The sequence below is a fragment of the Hippocampus comes genome, unplaced genomic scaffold, assembly GCF_001891065.2.
Source record: "Hippocampus comes isolate QL1 unplaced genomic scaffold, H_comes_QL1_v1.1 scaffold311, whole genome shotgun sequence".
NCBI lineage: Eukaryota > Metazoa > Chordata > Actinopteri > Syngnathiformes > Syngnathidae > Hippocampus > Hippocampus comes.
This window is the reverse complement of record NW_017807099.1, coordinates 47,748-67,422: the sequence shown is the minus strand read 5'-3', so window position 1 is coordinate 67,422 and position 19,675 is coordinate 47,748. Positions and strand designations below refer to the sequence as shown.

Sequence of the window (19,675 nt, the reverse complement as noted above, 5' to 3'; positions counted from 1 at the left end):
CAGATCCCGGGAACAACATCGGACATCTCAGTCCAGAAATGTGCAGTGCTGGGAACAGCAAGGATACTGCGCAGAACCCTCAAGCTTCCTGGCCTCTGGTAGAGGACTCGAGCTGAATGAGGGACGGACACCACCCGAGGGGTGAGACGAGGATTTTTTTTTTAATATATTTATTTATTTATGGCTCTCACTGAAATACATTTCCAAATACTTTGCTTTTATGGCTCTCTTAGTCAAAAAGGTTCCCGACCCCTGGGCTTGAGGAATATAATTCAAGTATAATACACCACAGTTATGTTTTAACAGGACAGGCAATCACCATTTCACACAAGGGCCATGCAGGTTTGGGTTTTCCCCCTTAACAAAGAAAAAGCTTCATTTAAAATTTGCATTTTGTTTACCTGTGCTGACTAATATTTAATTTTGTTTGATGATGACAAACATAGTGCTGTCAAGCGATTAAAAGAAAAGTGTGATTAATTAATAAGGCCTGTAATTAAATAATCCAATTAATCTATATTTTAATCTCATCTAAAAATTGCTGAGAAAAACCCTATTTTTATTTTAAATTCGTTACATTGTTGAGGCAGATCAAAAGATAAAAGAAAAAGTGGCATTATAAAGTATTTTGTTTTTCAGCAGACTTGGACAGATGCAGTCCTACACATTTACTTTCTGCTGTATTTGAGACGAGTCAAAGCACTACCTGCAACCTTTAGTTTTGACCACGAGGGGGAATATCACTGTTTTGTTTTTTTAAATCTCTCATGAATTACAAAATAAAAATAAAATACATCAGGTCCTTAAAAAGTGCTTTGGTTAACATATCAAAAACAGTAAGAACAATTTTCTGAGCAATACAAGTAATCAACACTGAACTTGCTTCAGATAATAAATAATAAATGAAACAGACCCTTCAATCACAGTGCTGTAAGTTCGCACTTCATAACACTGTTCATCATCACAAACTAAAAGCGCTGAAATAAACATCAAACACTTCTAGTAGTCTACAGAGGATACATCAACCATGCCTCATACATGGGGTGTTCTCGAGTTTAGTTTGCCAAAGAGCTTTTACTATGTATGGCTCGCTCGCTATATTGCAAATGCTTTTGCTGCTAACGTTAGCTGTGGCTGCACTCGCAACTGGGTGCTTTGCGTTGATGTGGGAGGCTAAATTTGAGCTGCTTTGGTGGTACGCAAACTCCTTACAAATTAGGCGCAACACTCTACCTTTATCAATTGTGTCGTCAGGGCGTTTTTGGAATGTAAATGTTCCATTCATTGTGCCGAGAACTCTCATATGCTGCTCCATTTTTACCTCTCCACTCCTCACCGCTGCTTACTAAGCCCGCCCAACTCCAATGGGAGCCTATCAGCTTCGGCTAAACAAGCCCAACATAATGGCAGGCAATCAAAGTCCGCTTCAGGCTGTGACTGACAGTTGTTTACCCACCCTCAACAACTTGAACACAGGAAGCTAACACAAAAAAGGGGCTATTAGAAAAAGGCAACCCACCGAGAGAAACAAGAAAGACAGAGATTAAATTTCGATTAACGCGATACAAAAAAGCGCTAAATGTACTGTAATTAATTAATCGCAATTAACGCGATAATTTGACACCTCTAGACAAACATGCAAAAAATAAATAAATAAATAAATAAAAATCAGGAAGGGGGCAAACACTTTTTCCACACGGCTGTCGGTGGTCAACTCACAAAAACATATCTTGGTTAAACAAAACCTCTCCAGCACCTTTTTTTTTCTAACAGTGCACTAAATCAATGTTGTACCGGCAATGTTGCAGGGACAACACAGAGCAAAGGACTACAAGGCAATTCCCATTACTAATTTAACTCTTCACTGCATGTGAGTGCTTACAGAAGTAGGGGTGATCCATGGCCTCACGAGCAGTTAGACGGGCTTGGTGATCGTACCGCAACAGTTTATCAAGGAAATCCAGAGCTTCTGGGCTGACCAGATGCTGGTTTTCGCTGTGGACAAAGCGTTCCCACCGCTTCCGAGAATGCCTGGAAGACAAACAAAAATGTCATGATACCACATATAAAATGTACTTGATATAGAGAATTGATATTCAATTATTGCAGGACCTGAGGCTAGAGAAAAGGGGCAAGTCAACTCAAAAAATGTCTTTACAATATGTTCTATGCGGCCACACTAGTATAAGCATGGTATTCTGACTGATACAGTACTGCGTTTGGGGAACATATATTAAGTATCAAAATCCACCCATTTTCAATATTAATCAGAATACCGTATTTAGATTAGTGGGGCCGCATAGAACAAACTATAAATAAAAATTTGGAGTTGACTTCCCCTTTAAACTCCAAATTGTTTTTTATTCTTTTTTTCAAAGTGAAATTTGTAGCAACTTGAGTAGCACCTTTACCTTCCAAGTATATCATTGAAGCGAGGTTCGAGCTCAATGTTGTACTTGTCAACGTAGTCATATAGATCTTCTGTTCCCAAAACCTTGGCTATTCTGACCAGCTGAACAAAAACAAACAGGCCTCTCAGTTTGTGCAGAGAGTACCAGCAATAAAATATAGACAGGAACGCTCATTAGTTGAATGAGACATTGAGAGACATAGGGTCAGGTTGGCAAGTGAAGTACAGCAGTACCGCCCCTGCTGGCCGTTCTCTGCAAGTGAAGACTAAAACATTGACAAAAAAAAAAGTAATAAAACATTCACTTATGTTCCATTTTAGTTCGATGGTCCGTGCTTTACATTGACCTTTTTTAAAATAACAGCGGTTGATACTGTTCAACTGGATAATTTGTTTGAGTGAAACATGTCCGTATGTTATCTTTTTTGGAACAAGTCCCCCATTTATTTGACTTTACTTAATGTCTCAATTCAACCGTTCAATACGGCATAGACTGATTGGCACAAGATCAAAGGTTGGCCAGTACCTTGGAAGCTGCTAGGGATGAACCAGGCCGGATTATGAAGGGGACCTACTTCTCCGAAGGCCTCTTCTCGCTGCACTTCATCATTTTCAATGGAATTTGACACTATTGTAGTTAGCATTTTACAATAATGCATTGTGTGTAAGTTGTTGCCACTCGGCATCCATTGCAGCCTGGTCAACCTGGAAGAGGGATTCTTCCCGCATCTGTGGCCCCTTCTCAAGGCTCCCCATTTTTACCTTGATTGGGTTCTTTGAGTCTTAACCTCGTTAGAGTTACCGAACCCAACCAGTTAATATGCATATTCATTGAACCCTTCATTAGAATGTGAGAGTCGAGTTGCTCTACTTGGCATGACAAATCATGCAGATAGGATGCTGAGTCCCATCACGTTCTGTGATGCATGTGAATGTTGTATATAATCGTCCGACCACTTTCTTTTTTTGCTCGACATAGTTCACATGTATTAAAACATTCTAAAAAAATCACACGACATACTATCACAACAGTCACACGTTGACTACTGAGTGAAGTAAATTTCCCGCAGCACTGATTGGACAAGCAATGTAATGTGATCATCTGCAGCCAGTGATGGCCAAGCGGGCGTGTCATAACTAATTGACATGTTGAGTCGGGTGTATCCAAACCTCCATGGCAGAAGCTCTGTCGAACCCCTAAGACAGATTCACCGAACCCCTGGGGTTTGATCGAACCCAGATGAAGAACCACTGCTCTAGGGCATAGGTGTCAAACATGCAGGACAGCGGCCCTCCAGGATCTGAGTTTGACACCTATGCTCTAGGGGGTTAAGATCAGGGGATGTCGTTGTGGAATTGTGAAGCCCTTCTCTGATAAAGGATTATGTGAGAGCTATCAGGAAATTTTGATTAAGTTATATATTTAGCTATTTGTTCACCATTTGATAATCGGATTTGAATAGGTGTTTGGTTTGTATTTGATGTTTTATTTTATTGCTATTTTACTTACAGTAAATTTATTAAGAATGTTTAGGTATTTGGGCTCCATTAGTTGTCCTGTCTTTAGCCTGTTAAAAAGCCAGGTTGACGTAAGCAGCATTAGGAAGACAGTAAGGCATAGAACAACAACTTTTCTGACCGTGTTTAAAACATGTTACTTAAAAACGTGTTAACGTGTTACATGTACGTGTTTCGTTTAAGTGTAGGATCGTGTTAGTGGACTAACGTTACACTACCAAGTTATGTTTGTCATTTTTTTGTAAAGCCTTAATTTGTGTTCAAGAAGAAATTAAAGTGAATCCTTTTTTTTTTGGATCAACTACGATGGCCCCATGTTTTTGTTGTCGTCGTCGTTAAACAGAAAGGCCCATCAGAGAAAGGCACTAGTCGGAAACCTTCATGCCCTGCTGACGTAGTGACAAAAGGACAGTAAGTTGCCGCTACAGATTATATAAATAAATTTGACATGATTAAACCTTTGGAATGTGTGTTTTTGAATAGTCAATGGTACGCATTTGAGAACAAACAGAAAACAGTTTTTGTAATCATTAACTATGGCGAATGATGGACCTACAAGTATCACAGACTATCTCAGATAATTGACTGTGTTTGCCTTATTGTTCATATTCAGTAACTTAATGAATGCGCCGGCAACATTAGAAACATAAGACAAACTGCAGTACAATATGCATTTAGCAGACTGTTTAATTCATACAGTACAAATTTATATGCTACGGTTTTTATCATTTATGTAGCAGCCACCATGGTTAAAAATTATGGGTCTGACAATAGTAACTTGGTCTAGTAAGTCAGAGGAAAGCAACTAAAGTAAGTAAATAAGGGTTATGCTTGTACTGATCTCAGGAGCAGGTGCATATACGTCTTATGGAGTAACTGAATAAAACGGGGGGTTTAAACATCATTACTGGTGCTGTCAATTTAGCGCGTTATTATCGGGATTAATTTAAATCAATTTTAACGTGATTAAATTTTTTATCGCGAGATTAATGCGGCAACACGTCACAGCGGATGTTACATTGCTCTATAAATAAACTGGAAACAAAACAACAAGCGCGCTGAACAGGTCCACGCCCAAGTCTGTTTTGCCAGCCATGGCAGCGCGAGACACCGAAAACGGATACTTAAAGAGTTTATGAATGCAAAGTTTACTTTTAAAAAGTTGCCAGATGGTTCCACTGACAAGACCAAAGTTACCTGTATGTTTTGCAGTCGTAGACTGAGCTATCATCATAGCACGTCGAGTCTGAAATACCACTTAATGGCCAAGCACACAGCTGATGTGACTACTCCGCCCCCTCGTCTAAGACAGACAGCTATGGATCATTTCAAAGCGAAGAAAATGGATAACACGACGAAGAACAAATTTGCTAAAGCCATAGCTAAATGTATGGCTACTGCATGCAAGCCTGTCAACATTGTCCACAGCTAGACTCAAGGGGAGAGAAATAAGAGACTAGGTTGATGAGCCTCTGCTGAATCAAGAGCAGGTAGCCTGTTGAGTACGATGTATGCCACTGACACTATTGTTACTTGTTTGGAACTATTTGGTGTGGAAAGTAACCATGTTCCGTGTCCATATAAATAAAGGGGGTGGAGCTTCTCTGTGTTCGTCTGACAGTGACGGTGCGCTGAGGGACGTCGAGAGTTCAGCGGTGCAGTGGTAGCGACCACACTGAAAATAAAACGTCTCCAGTGATGTGCCTCGAACCAAGTGTAGTCATCCGAAATGATTTCTACACAAAACCATAGAAGAGACTCCGCGCAAGAAGGACCAACAGAATCAACATAGCCTGACTGCTGTGTTCAAAGCAAACTTGAGAAAAACGAAGTATGCAACCATGGCTTAAATCCACTATAGGCTGAGTACTAGTTTACCTTAGATGTGCACTTTATAATTTCATATTACTCTGTTTTGATTCCCTAAAAAGAGCTGTTAAAGGAGCTGTTGTGACAAAATATTTTTTTCACTGTTGTTGATGGACAGTAATATTGTGTGCAAGATTATGTGTGAATAACTGCTCCAAGTGAAAAATGTTAATGTAAAATTGAAAATCGAAATTGTTGTTTCAGTAAATATTTGCATTTTACACATAGAAAACTGATCCATGATTCCATGTTGATGAGAGCATTAAAACGGGAAAAAAATCGGACAAAAAAAATATGCTGCCGGATCGTCACGAAAAGTGGAAAATTTGGCCAGGGCCAGTATGAAGCGCCATTCATGCGCCTGGGAGTCCCTGCTGTACAACTAACTGTTTTCCAGAATAAATTAACAGTGATGGTGTGCAGTGTTCCCTCTAAGCTGCGCAACTGCACACTGGCCGCACACTCTCAGGACACAAGAAAACCTATCCAGCGCAGTGAACGCACTTCAAATGAATAAAATATACTGTATCACATTTTTTCTGCATCACTTTGCTGTGTAAGTCAGTGAGTGACAGGTGTCCAGCCAATCATACGATATGATGCAATGACGCTGTGCAGCCAATCACGGCATTGACAGTACTTATGCATGTTCTCTGCTCCATAACAATAACAGTGTGGCGGCGATAAGTGACGCTAATGCTAATCCTTTATCATGGCGAAACGACCGGGCAGTGAACGTGATATGTCGACTCCCCAAACCAAAATAAAAATGAACTGCGGTTCTTCAAGGTTGGGATGGCTGTCGGAGTATGTGCATTTTTTTTTTCTTATTTCATTGGGACAGTGCACATTAATCAACAAATGAAACAAGCGGTGAAACTGGGTGAGATTTTTTTCTTTTTCAAGTGAGAAAGGTCTGCTCTGCAAAACATGCAGCGAAGCGAAAGTTGTCAGCGAATTTTCCAATGGAAAATATGGACTAAATGGAAGCTGGACTACCTCAAGCGACACATTCAGCAGAATAGTCATTTGAATGCTGTTGGAATACTCAAGTGAGAAGGACAAACGTGAAAACGAAGGTAAAAGTCAAATCTGAATATTCTGGTGACATTTATTAAGATGTTTTATTTATGGATATTAAGCATTAAATTCTATTCTTTAGAAAGACATGATCACGAGATACAGCCCACATCATTGTGGAAAATGTGAATGTTTTAATGTGAACAAAATGTTACGTCTGAAAGGTGTGTATGTCTCATTTCTTCCAGAGAAAGACCCTCATCCAGGCCAAGACTGGACCTCACCGGCCAAAGTTGGACTCTCACGAACAATGAATGAGTTTTGTCTTTCTCACTTCAAGTGGGCCAAATTAGTTATATTAAAAGTAAACTTATGGAAATTGCTGTTGTAATTTGATTCTTTGAATAAGCCAGTAACTTTCTATGATCCCAGGTGTGGTACTAGTGTGTGGCCACCGTGAAGACTTCTGATGTTCGTCACAGTGGTCCTCGGTGTGCTCAGGGAGCTTGTCTGTTTGCCCAGACATATGAAAAATTAGAGGGAACAGTGATGGTGTTGATGAGGTTATGTTGCCTGATCATCTCACAAAAGGGGAAAAAAGTGCCATTCGTCAGCACGGTTAATGCACATTTCATAAGTTGGCCTGAAAATGTATTTGCTTATTTTCAGGTACTCTGTCATTTTGAAATATACCCCAACACTTCCTGTCGAACAGTGCAACTGGTTGGACAGCGCACTAACTCCCTTGTGGTTTTTGGAGCAGGTGAGTCTGGGAGTGTCAGCTATGAACTTAAAGTAAGGTGAAAACAACACGATCACGACTATGTCAAGTTGCTTCCGAACAGCCAGTTGACATGGGCGACGTTGAGCACCAGATTACTCGTGCTCTCGCTGGGGAACTTCTTTAGATTCGAGAGTACAAATTTTGCACCGGTGAAAGTGCGCCAGCTCATGGCATAAGGGGTAGAGCAGTCGCCCGAATGTGCTGCTTTTATTCCTTAATGTCATGGGTTCACATACTTCTCTCTACCTTGATGGTTTTACTTTTTACTATGTTTACAATTTCTTGCAGCCAGTCGAGAGTTGTCAACAAGGCGTTTTGTTTGTTGAAGAATTGAACAGTTATGCAGTTGCCCAATTTCAATGTAGTTTGTGATGAATCTTCAGACAGGAAACACAAAATTATTGGACTGACATTGCCCTAATGGTCATAGCTGCAATCGGGAGCCAGTTAATCTGGAAGCCAGTCGAACCATAAAATTGGTGTGCAGTGCGTCTGCCGTCACACGTAATGCGGAAGCTCGTTTGTGACACACGCACGCCAGCCGGTTAAAAAATTATCATGTAAGTAAATAAAGATTCGCCTCAGGATATTGACAATGTCATACACTGTGTGTGCACATTTGAGGCAGCTTCCAAAATTGCCACATTCACTGACATACCTCTGGATGGGAATAATTTGAATCGCTCAACTTGAATAAGTGCACTGAAAATCCAATTCTGTACATTTTTTCACATCAGATTTACAAACACAAATTCAAATATTTTCCACACAGATTCAGTTTGCCTGGCTTTTCACATTCAGTTTCACAAGTAAAAATTCTGACTGCAAATGTGCTCAATCAGTTTGTGTGACCAACATTCTGGTACTTGAGGATGAGAAATCCATTGCAGAATCAGATCTCCTTTTTGTCCAATCAGCATTTTCCTTTTGAGCATGTGACACAAGCGCTCCCGAAAAATCTCCCTAAGCTGCTCTTCACCTCTTCAACACATTTCTTTTACCTTTGTGGTAGAAACCATCGGTTCACGGAGGGATGAAAAGGAACTTCCTTTCAAATTGAGGAAAGGACATTGTATATTGAGCAGAGTATCAAAACAAAGACGCGCATAAAGGTAGCCGGTAATGTGTTTCCATTACATTTTTGTGAGATACCAACTACCATATTGACATGTACTTCTATATTGATATATTTTTGCGATCTGCGAAAGTTATTTATTTATTCTTTTTGTAATTTCTGTTTCCATTACTAGTTTGCTCTCGCAATTTGTGTTTTGCGCATTTCTGAGGGTACTGGAAACCCAGCTACTGATAACGGTTGATATTTCAAGTTGTTTGAGGCACTGTATTTGCAAAATCGTACCACAAAGGAAATCTGGACTGGTATCGGTTAGCAGAAACACAAGAACCAAACAAGCAGCAGAGCGGCTTACTGTGCAGCAATCAAAGTTATTACAACAGTTACACATTGAAAGGTAACATCAAAATCTCTGAGTGGCGGCACCGCTACGTGGGAAACCGCTGCAGATGTATTATTTTATTTTGCGGAGCTGATCAATGATATTGACCGATCTGCTAAACAAAGACAGTAATGCAAAATATCGGCCAACCCAATCAGGCCTACGTTGTCCAATATGCACCAGCGTGTTTAATGCATAATCTGGGAAAATCATTGGGTAACATAAAGCATATTTAATTATAGTGTGTAGGGTTTCATCCAAATCCAATGACAGATTGAATTTATTCAGACTAAAATACAGTCAAACCTCGGTTTTCAAACGTCTCTGTTCTCGACCAAATCGGTTTTTGACCAAAAATTTCGAGTTTTTTATGCCTCGGATCACGACCGAAATTCGGTTCTTGACCAAACTAAGCGCACTTGAATGCGCCACTTGACTTCTCTCAACTTCCTTACACGAGGAAGTGATGCTTCCTTAGGTTGACGAAGAAGTGACGCCTCCGTTGTGAGCAGACATGTTCAATAAAGATTTTTTTTTAAAAAAAGAAAGAGCGTCCAATGTGAGCAGACGTGTTCAAAGATTTTTTTAAAAAGAGCGTCCATTGTGAGCAGACGTGTTCAAAGATTTTTTTAAAAAAGAGCGTCCATTGTGCGTCCATTGTGAGCAGACGTGTTCAATAAAGCTTTTTAAAAAAGCAGACGTGTTTGTTGAGATCGACGCAAATTGGACTGTTATTTCTGCATGGCACCAAAGAAAGCAAGTGGAAGTAGTAAAGCTGCTGAAAAAAAGAGGAAGATAGTGCGCAAAGCTATTGAATTTAAAAAAGATTTGATAGTGAAATATGAATCAGGTGTGCATGTGTCTGTGTTGGCTAAGGAGTTCGGCATGCCGAAATCAGCAGCATCCTAAAAAAGAAAGACCATCATAAAATTAGTTTTGTGGCTAAAGGATCTCGTGTGTTTAGTAAACAAAGGCCACAAATATTAGAGGAAGTGGAGAAACATTTGCTTATTTTCATAAATGAGAAACAGCTAGCAAGGGAGTGAGCCAAGACACGATTTGTGGCAAAACAATACAATTGTATGGAGATTTGATATAAAAAAAAAAAAGGATCCTAGCATTGCTCCTGAAGAGTTTGATTTTAAAGCAAGCAGAGGATGGTTCGAAAAGTTGAGGAAAAGAAGTGATTCGTCATCGGGAGGCAGCCAGTTCAGACAAGGAAGCTGCCGAAAAGTTTAAAGTTGAGTTTGAAAATCTCATCAAGGCCGAGGAATGTCTTCCCCAGCAAACTTTTAATATGAACGAGACTGGACTTGTGTGGATAAAGCCGTTCAGAAAATGGATGGAGGGATGTTACCTCATACCGGAGTGTAGGATTGTAGACAGAGCGTCCATAGTTACAATCATTACTTTAGGGTTTATAAATTCAAGGTGTAAAAGAATGAAATCTACAATTGTAACGAGAGAGGGAGAGAGAGAGAGAGAGAGAGAGAGAGAGAGAGAGAGAGAGAGAGAGAGAGAGAGAGAGAGAGAGAGAGAGAAAGAGAGAGAGAGAGAGAGAGAGAGAGAGAAAGAGACAGAGATGTTCAATTTTTATGTTACAATGTCAATGTTTGTTAAAATTGGTAAAAATAAAACATACAAAATGTTTGTAGTTTGTTGTTACCTGCTCTCTTATTACACGTGTATACAGTTTATGGTGTAAAATAGTTGAAAAAATGCTTTTAAAAAAGTTGTTTTCTCAACTTGGAACGGATTAATTTTTTTTACATTGATTCTAATGGGAAACATGGTTTCGGTTTTTGAACAATTCGGTTTTCGAACAGCCTTCTGGAACGGATTATGGTCGAAAACCGAGGTTCGACTGTTTGTTTGAAATCCACAATTTAATCTTGGCAATCAGTGAAAAAGCAAGGCAATTGTTTCAAAGTTTCATTTCATTGTGATTACCTGGTCATAGTTGTCATGGCCATGGAAGAAAGGCTCTTTCCTGAAGATCATGCTTGCCAGCATACACCCCAAGCTCCACATATCCAGACTGTAGTCATACATCTGAAACACAGAGATGCCAGTCCTGCAATAACTCCACGTGCAATTAAACAAATAATACACTTAGTGCTGCCATGATTAGTCAACCAGTCACAATGACGACGATTTTGATGGTTAAAAATTAAGTGAAGAGTCGATGAGTTGTTTAGTTATGGATTTATTTATCTGGCCCTTTGTCTGTCAAAAGTGCTTTAACTAACACTTTTTCCAATGGATGTATGTATTGTCCTGTGCAGTAGTGGGGATCCGCGTCATTCGTGATCTCAACAGGAGCATTGTGCGTCATGCAGTCACATGGCAAATAGTCAGGCGCATTTCACCCAAAACACATAAGACGAAGACACGACAAACACTCCCGAATCCTACTGCCTGAGTGCAACACATGAAATTACCAAAATAACCAAAACTAATTATGGCGAGTTTTCCTAAACACACAAATGAATAAGACTCCCCACTGGACTGAGTAGTCAGCTGAGTTAGAGACAAGGGCCACCAATCAGGAAGGAGCAGAGGCAGAGCTCCTGCACACATACAAAGATTAACCCCCCCTACCTAAAAATAAATAAATAAATAGACGGCCATGAAATATCGTGGGCCATAACATCGTGACCACTGTTGGTGATTAGTCGACTCACAAAATCATTTAGTGGCAACCCTACATACAGTATATGCATTTAACTTCAAATAAGCACACATGCTTTGCAGCAATCACTCACACACATCACCTCAGAGTCAAAGCATCAGGACATCAACGATACAAAATCAAGTTTTTACACAGTGTGTGCTATACTGTACTTAGTTTGACACAAATTTAAATTCAAAACAGCATTTTTTGACCTTCCTCTAGACCTTCGGGGGCAGTGCTTAAAACACGGAATACCCCTTCACACATGTACAGGTCAAGAATGCATACCAACGTCATTTGTTACCACCAGGTGACCCAGGACATGTATTATAGTGTGTGGCACCCGAAAGTCGAAAAACCTTGTTCATTGTCTTGCATGTCACTGGGTTCCACTTTTCGTTTCAGATTGAATTGCTCATTCTCTTCATCTGTTTTTCCATTGCTAGGAGCTTTGTGACACTGTAGGTTGGAGCTTCGGATTTTTTTCCCACCCTCCTGTTGCCGTGATGGCTCTGTTTATGTTCGCAGAGGTGACCTTCTGTGTGGCCGCTGATGTATGTGGCCATACCACATGAGGTGAAGTAGCTGGTTATTTTGTTGACTGATCTTGCTTTTGTTGTTTGCCGCGTATGTCGCAATGTGACTTTGTGTGCTTGGTTAGGCTGTCCGTGAAGCTGTGGATCCTTTGGCACAGGGGGAGTCACACTTTATCAGCATGTGAGCTTCTTATAAAACGACCAAGTCAATCTTATCTAACCACTACAAAACATAGCATATTTTCCGCACTATAAGGCACACCTAAAAGCATTTAATTTTCTCAAAAGCAGATAGTGCACCTTATATATGGCGTTAGTCTCTTTATATTACATTCCCCATTAAGTTGTTTGCCTATTAGTGTTCCTATGCCATTCACATGAATTGACGTGCATTCGCCAACACACACACACAAACAAACAACTTCTTTGTGAGTTCTGTGCAGCCATTATGAAACGAAGATACTACTAAAAGCATAGTTAATGCCTGCTTATTAGCACCTCATCACAGGTATTTTCTCTGCTTTTCCTACGGAGGCCATGACTGGCAGTTCCAAGCGCTTCTTTTCAGCATCTTGCTCTCCTCAAGTGTGTTCACTCGGTTCGTGAAGGCTGCGCTTACACCCCTGCAATCAAGAAGCATAAAGGTGACGGTGTTGAATCTCTAGATGTGGCTCAACGGCTTCCACATGGACGCCATGTTACACCGTCACTACAGACTCAGGATGTCCTGTCGGTGCCTCCTTGCTCTGGCGCCATGAGGTCGGCAATCGTTTCTCTCGACGGGCGGTCCACTGGGTGTGGTGCCAGCCCGCCGAGAGGTAGTCACCACGAACGTCAGCCTGACGACTCGAGCGGGGTAGGTGGTTGTGTGGAGGGGCGTGGGGGGGTGGAGGGGGCAGTGGTCTGTGCAGGACAACGCCGACTACGTCAATGTACTGGAAATCCGTCCAGTGCATTTGGTTCTCATCCATTTTCTTCCAATCCTGTAGGGATGACGTGATTGTGAGTTCTGACAACTCCTTAATAGTTTTCCACACAAGCCACCAGGGAAAAACAAGGTTTGCCCACTTGTTGCAGACCTCCCAGCGTCTTTTAAGAAGTGTTGCCCCCATCGAGCCAGTCTACGGGCCAGGTATCTTCCAGGAGTCATGAACCAGGTGGCAGATTCTCTCTCCGCTGGGACCCACTGCTGGAAATCAACCTCTTTGCCTCAGAGGATTCCACTCACTGTCCCCTTTGGTTTTCCCTAATGGAGGGCAACAGCGCTTTGGCCTAGGATGCTCTGGCGCACCTTCAGCCCAAATGCTGAAGGTGGCCCCTTTTTGCCCAGCCAAGATTATATTGGCTGCTAAGCCATCTCTGCTTCTCTGACCTGTGGCTTATTCCCATCTGGTATTACATCCTTCTTTGCCCTCCGCTTGTGTGTTTGGCTGCTGAGGGGCATGACCAACTGCTGACTCTTGCTTGGAGTCGGTCAGGCAAAACATTTTTAACCTCCTAAGACCTGGAGTCTTGCAAGGCATGCATTTTTATTTTATTTTTATTTTCTCTTTGATATTTAGGCTAATTGGGACCTGATGAGTGTAAAAACAAAGAATTATATTTTTACATGATGTAACATCCTCGTAAGTGGACGCCAGGCCCTTGTAGTCCAAAATTTAACATTGTAGTCTTGACAACCCAAAACGTCATGTCCACACATGTGGACGCCAGGTCCCATGAGGTTAATGTCAAGGCCCTGTCTATATATATCAGGGGTCCCCAACCGCCGGGCCGCAGACCGGTACGCGGGTCATTTAATGCTGGGCCGCACAGAAAGAATGAAGAACTTACATTCCTTCCGTTTTATTCATTTCGGAATCTGAAAGATGCTTTATTTTGAAAAATTATCGAATTCTCTGTTATATCAGCCTACAGTATGTCACTCTTGACACAGGTGAATGCGCGCTTCTCGGTCACGTGATAGGTTACCGCATAAAGAAACAAACGTCTTTGAAAAGTTTTTACAGGGAGGCGAAAAGGCCCAGCCAGGAGACAGAAGAAGAGCCTACGACTTTCAAGAAAGAGAAGGCTACATTTAATGGACAGTATCAGGAGTCCTATTTCAAATACGGCTTTATCTCAATGGGAGATTCACACGCACCAAGCCTACTCTGCGGCGATAAGCGGCGATGGTGAGTTGTATTTTTCAGGCGGAGAAAAAAAAAGTAGTGTGTTTCCGGTAACCCGACCGACCGAGAATTTCTACGTCGAAAAAAAACTTTACGGTCGGCATTTTTTTCAAACAACCCTCTACACAAAAATGTGTAAACTCTCGCGATATTCATGTTGAGCGCGTGCGTCGTTTGCCCTGTCGTCTGTCAACAACATTGAATCATGGCGGCGGCCGCGATCTCCGACGACAGTTTAAACCACGTTTTCTGTGTTACAGTCACATGCTCGCACCGTAATGTTAAGAAAATAGCATCCATTGATATATCGAAAAAATTCAGCTAACTATTTGATGAACACCACGGGCCGAGTAAAAACTGAGGGCGGAGGAGGACGGCGGAGGAGGACGGCGGAGGCAGCGGCGCGCCCCGGCCCCCCCCAGTCCGGAGCGGAGAGAAAACTAAATAGGTGGTGGCAGCGCCGGCCGCGGAGCGGCGGGATGGTTGAGGGGGTAGGGGACGGTGTCGGGCGCGGGGTTCGTCGCCCGTCGGCGTTCCCTGACCGCCCGACCCGCGCGCTCATCGACGCACCGTCTGCCTAGTCTACGCAACTCTAGTCCAGGCCGGGGCGCGTCCGGCGTCGGGGGACCTCTCCCCGCCGGTGCCATCGCGACCCGTTTGACCTCGGAACCTAACACCCAGCCGGCGGATACCCAACTCTCTCGCTGCCTTTGGCGGCGAGCGGGGGGTTCGATGTCTCTTTGTTTTATGTTTTATGGTTATTTTGTTTAAATTTTTGATGAAAAAAAAAAAGATTCATAAAAAAAAAAAAAAAAAAAAAAAAAAAAAACCCGACCTACCGACTATGCTGAAATTTCATGTTACCGGAATCTTTTTTGTTTGGCCTCATGCACTTTTTATTTACGACCTATCTTATTTTGAAGGCACGTTTAAACGTTACCATGTTGTGGCCAGATAGGACGCTCGTCGTCTCATGATTGGTGTTTATTATTATGTTTCGAAAACACCACACTTTTCATGCGGGTCATATATTATGTTGCTGTATCTATCCGGCCTTAAAGGCCGGTCCCTGAAAATATTGTCTGACATGAAACCGGTCTTAGGGGCAAAAAAGGTTGTGGACCTCTGATACATATGACGCATGATAATAATTATTATTACTCAGCTGCTATAGGGGAAGAGGTGGACCTTGTTTGTGGCATGGTGTGTCAGCCATGGTTGGACCCTGAGGTTTGCTTGATTGCCACATTTGTGGATTCCCTGCAGTCTCTCTTGGATAAGGGTCGCTCTTCTACTCTGAAGGCTGATGTCGCTATTTCTCCCCGGCACGCTAAAATCGGCAAAGGCTCGGTGGGATGCCATGTTACTGTTTGGTCGTTCCTTAGCAGGTCTCTGTGCACTCGTCCTTGCGATCCACCTTGTGTCCCCATTGGGACCTTGACTCGGTCAATGGCACGCTTTTCCAGCCTCCCTTTGAAACCCTGGCTAATGCGGCCCTTCAGGGGGTGTCTCGTCAGGCTGTTTTCTTACTCGCCATTGCTTCAGGTCAGCATTTCGGTAAATTTTACGCACTGTCTGTTAGTCTGTCCTGTCTGAGGTGGCACCCACCTGGTGCTGGTGTCACCCTGTGGCCAAACACTGCTTTTGTGCTTCCCAAGGTCCTGTCCCCACCTCATGTTAACCAACCTATGTGGGGTGTCAATCCGGAGCTCTTGTGGCCCTTGAGGGCTCTTTGTTTTGATATTCACGCTAGTGTCACCTTACGTATGTGTGCACAGTTTTTTTTTGTCTCTTATGGTGGCCCTTCCAAAGGAGCTGCGCTTTCCAAACAGTGTTTGTCTCGCTGGATCGTAAATACGATTAGAGTCTTTTTTGGCGTCAAGCCGCCCCTTGCCATCGGTGGTGCGCTGACATTTAACCAGAGATTTTGTAATGTCTTGGGCTATTCTGAAGGGAGTGCCCTTGAAGGACATGTGTGCTGCTGCCCCCTGGTCATCGCTTTACAGTTTCCCCAAATATTATGTGTGGATGTCACCACTCCCTTTCTTCTGGGTGTGGTTTTTGGCTCTTCTGAGGCTTCTCAGTGAGGTTTGTATGCTGGAAGTAGTCATTCCGCGCTGTAAACAGTGCCCCTGGCGGTCTGGAGCGACATCATAGAACGGTTACACATGTAACTATAGTTCTACGGGTCCCGAATGACCGCCAGGATGTTATGTCACTCGGATTCCTTGTGTTCGCGTGAGAAAGTTTTGAGGGACTGTCTTCCAGGTGCCACAGGCTTTTATACACGCCGTGGGTCACCCGGTGGTTACTAATTGACATTTTTTGGTTTGCATTCTCAACCCGCGCATGCAGAAAGGGAAATTACAAGCTTTAAGCTCGTGGTGTCAAACTCATTTTTTGTCGTGGGCCATTTCAGAGTTACGGCTTCCCTCGGAGGGCCGGTGCAAAATATTAACGTTATTTATTACAATTTGACATTTCGGTACAGATTTCAACAAGAATCATAAAAGTTTACATGCATCATTTGCTCCCGCGGGCCACATAAAATGACGTGGGGGGCCAGATATGGTACCCGGGCCTTGATTTTGACACCAGTACTTTAAACAGTGCCCCTGGCGGTCATTTGGGACTCATAGAAATGCAGTTACATACAAAACCGTCATTTTACATGTACTTGGGTTATCTTTGTTACTTTTTTTGGGGGGGGGGGGTATCTTAAATATTAAAATAATCAAAACTACACACACAAAAAAGAAAAGGCAAACAGTTTCTGAAGGCACACTATGTGCTTCCTAAAATTGACCCCCAGCCCCTAACACTCAAACATGAATTTGGGAACAATGCACACAATTGATAAAACAAGGATATGCTCTCCTTCACATGCTAGCAATTTCATGTGTACCTGATAGTCCACCAAGAGCTCTGGTCCTTTAAAATAGCGTGAGGCGACTCTGACGTTGTACTCCTGTCCTGGGTGGTAAAATTCAGCCAGGCCCCAGTCAATAAGACGTAACTACAGAAAGATACATACATTGAACAGTCAATAATACATTGTGACACACACATAAATACTAGAGGAGCAACGATACACATATCTTTATCAAATCATGCGATACAGGGGTTCCGGTTCGATGCGCACTATATCGAAACATACACTTTTGTCTGGTTTTTTTTTAGGTTTTTTTTTTAAATGAGTCGTACTGTCAATCCCAGTGGCTCGTTAGTTCATTGTGAAATTAACAAAAAACGCTTTCGGCAATACATTTCACTGTCCTTTTCACTGCAACTACACGTCTACATCGTGTGCAAGCCATTGAAATACTGTGTACTGTATATAGTGACTGCACATCTTTGTTATTTACGGTCTTGGCAGAAGTCACAATAATTTACCACCAAAAGTAGCGCAAGAAACAACCTCCCTGTAATTATATTACACACTGCCTTTACAAAATAATATATATGTCAATTAACACCATCACAAGTGTGACTTATAACTGCAGCAAAGTATTGTGGGAATGCCGCTTTTTATATTTAGGTGTTTTAACCATTGACTAATTTGCATGCACTTATTCTTGTGTGGTTTTAGTCACGTAATTTACACATGCGCAGTGGTATGTGTGACGCTGTCAATCTGATGGTAGTATGTACACAAACCGTTTGTGAGTTTGTTGTATGGCATGCATCACTGGCCAGCAAATCGTGCAGTCAGGTAAGCCACTTCACTGCCCATCTTTAAAACTCTTGTCGGAAAACTCATTTTTATTCTTTGGCTTTTGACTCAGCATGACACTTGATTTTTAGTTTGACTGTTTTTGTGCTTTCTACTATCTTCGCTATTAATGTATTTTTTATTGTTGTACAAATTATTTTTGCTCCATGTACCGCATTTTATATTCAGCGGTGGTTGTTTTAAAGTACTCTATGAATACAGTTGAGAATTACTGACGTCGCATGGCTCATAAATATCATTACAGTTAACAGAAAACACTTCAGACAGTGTCCTTTCAAGTTAGTGTATTATTGGATATTTTAATAAAGTAGAAAACATATTGGAAAACTAAAATTTATACAATCAATATTTGAATGTGTCAAGGTGAAAATCAGAGTGAAAATGTTGTTGCTCATGTATATTTATCTTTTTATTGACCAGTTTTGTCAATAAGGCAGTTGAAAACGACTCATTTGCAATGCCATGCAGTCTGCAGTCTTTGAGGCAGGCTGCCACCTGGTGGCAACTGAGTTGCATAAAAAAATGACAAATGAAAGCTTTTGCCTGTCACTTCAGGCCTCTGCTCTGTCTGCTTTTACTACCTGTATTTAACTTCAGGTGACAAAGCAGGTGAAAAATGACCACAAACAGGGCAGACACTTCCCTCTCATCCGCACGACATATACCGTCATATCGCCCAGTATTCCTCAGGTGTTCAAGCACTCACCTTGCGGTGTTCATGATCAATCATCACATTATGTGGCTTCACATCTCTATGCATGACTCCCATACTGTGACAATAGTCCAGAGCCTATTGAAAAAAGCCACACATCATATTTGGAAAGAAAACAGATCCTGTAGTGTAGGTTTTTGAACAGCAGACAATTCAAGATTGACTGACCTTAAGGATCTCATACATGTAGAACCGGATGTCATAGTCTGTCAAAGTTTGGTACAATTGCTAGGGATCAGAACAAAGTCATTAGGGTGGTCCATATTAAACAGAATAAGGACTGTATGACAACAAAAATGCACCACTCATTGTAAAAATGCAGTCAGAATGCACCAGTGATTGAGGCTAAAACAAGACGAGACACTGGGCAGAACTATCGCATAAGCTTGTGATGCACTGAAATGAAAATGTGTGGCCAAATCCGAAAACCACAAAAGATTCATCCAAAAAACATGTTTTAAAATCCTCTGCTGGATCACTTTCTGCATTTTGCCAACTTTGTCAATGTGCAAGCTCCGTGGTTCCTTCTGTAGTGATGTGTGCCAACATAAGTGTCACACACAGATGGCTGTCACTTCGGGTGACCTTGGAAATGTGATTGCACCAAGTGAAGTATGAATGTCAGTACTTGCAGGCTTGTTAAAAATAAGAAGTTAGCTGAAGTGCAAGCTTCACGTTTTCACGGCCTGCCTCAGTGGCCAGACAGCCTTTTCACTCTGAACCAGTGAGAAGATACCGTGGCAGGAGAATTTGGGGCGCACCACCCACCTCCAGGACGTCAATATGTGCGT

At 42.0% G+C, this 19,675-nt stretch overlaps 1 protein-coding gene across 1 annotated transcript in view; it reads right to left on the bottom strand.

The window, feature by feature from the left end:
* LOC109508177 (casein kinase II subunit alpha) overlaps nt 1–19,675 on the bottom strand; it is a 41,255-nt gene that overhangs the window by 8,442 nt on the left and 13,138 nt on the right. The window contains exons 6-11 of the mRNA XM_019858055.1: nt 19,053–19,112; nt 18,879–18,962; nt 17,345–17,455; nt 11,009–11,110; nt 2,412–2,512; nt 1,883–2,031 (exon numbers count right to left, since the gene is read on the bottom strand). Coding sequence (XP_019713614.1) covers nt 1,883–2,031; nt 2,412–2,512; nt 11,009–11,110; nt 17,345–17,455; nt 18,879–18,962; nt 19,053–19,112 — 607 coding nt within the window. The remainder of the gene's footprint in view (nt 1–1,882; nt 2,032–2,411; nt 2,513–11,008; nt 11,111–17,344; nt 17,456–18,878; nt 18,963–19,052; nt 19,113–19,675) is intronic.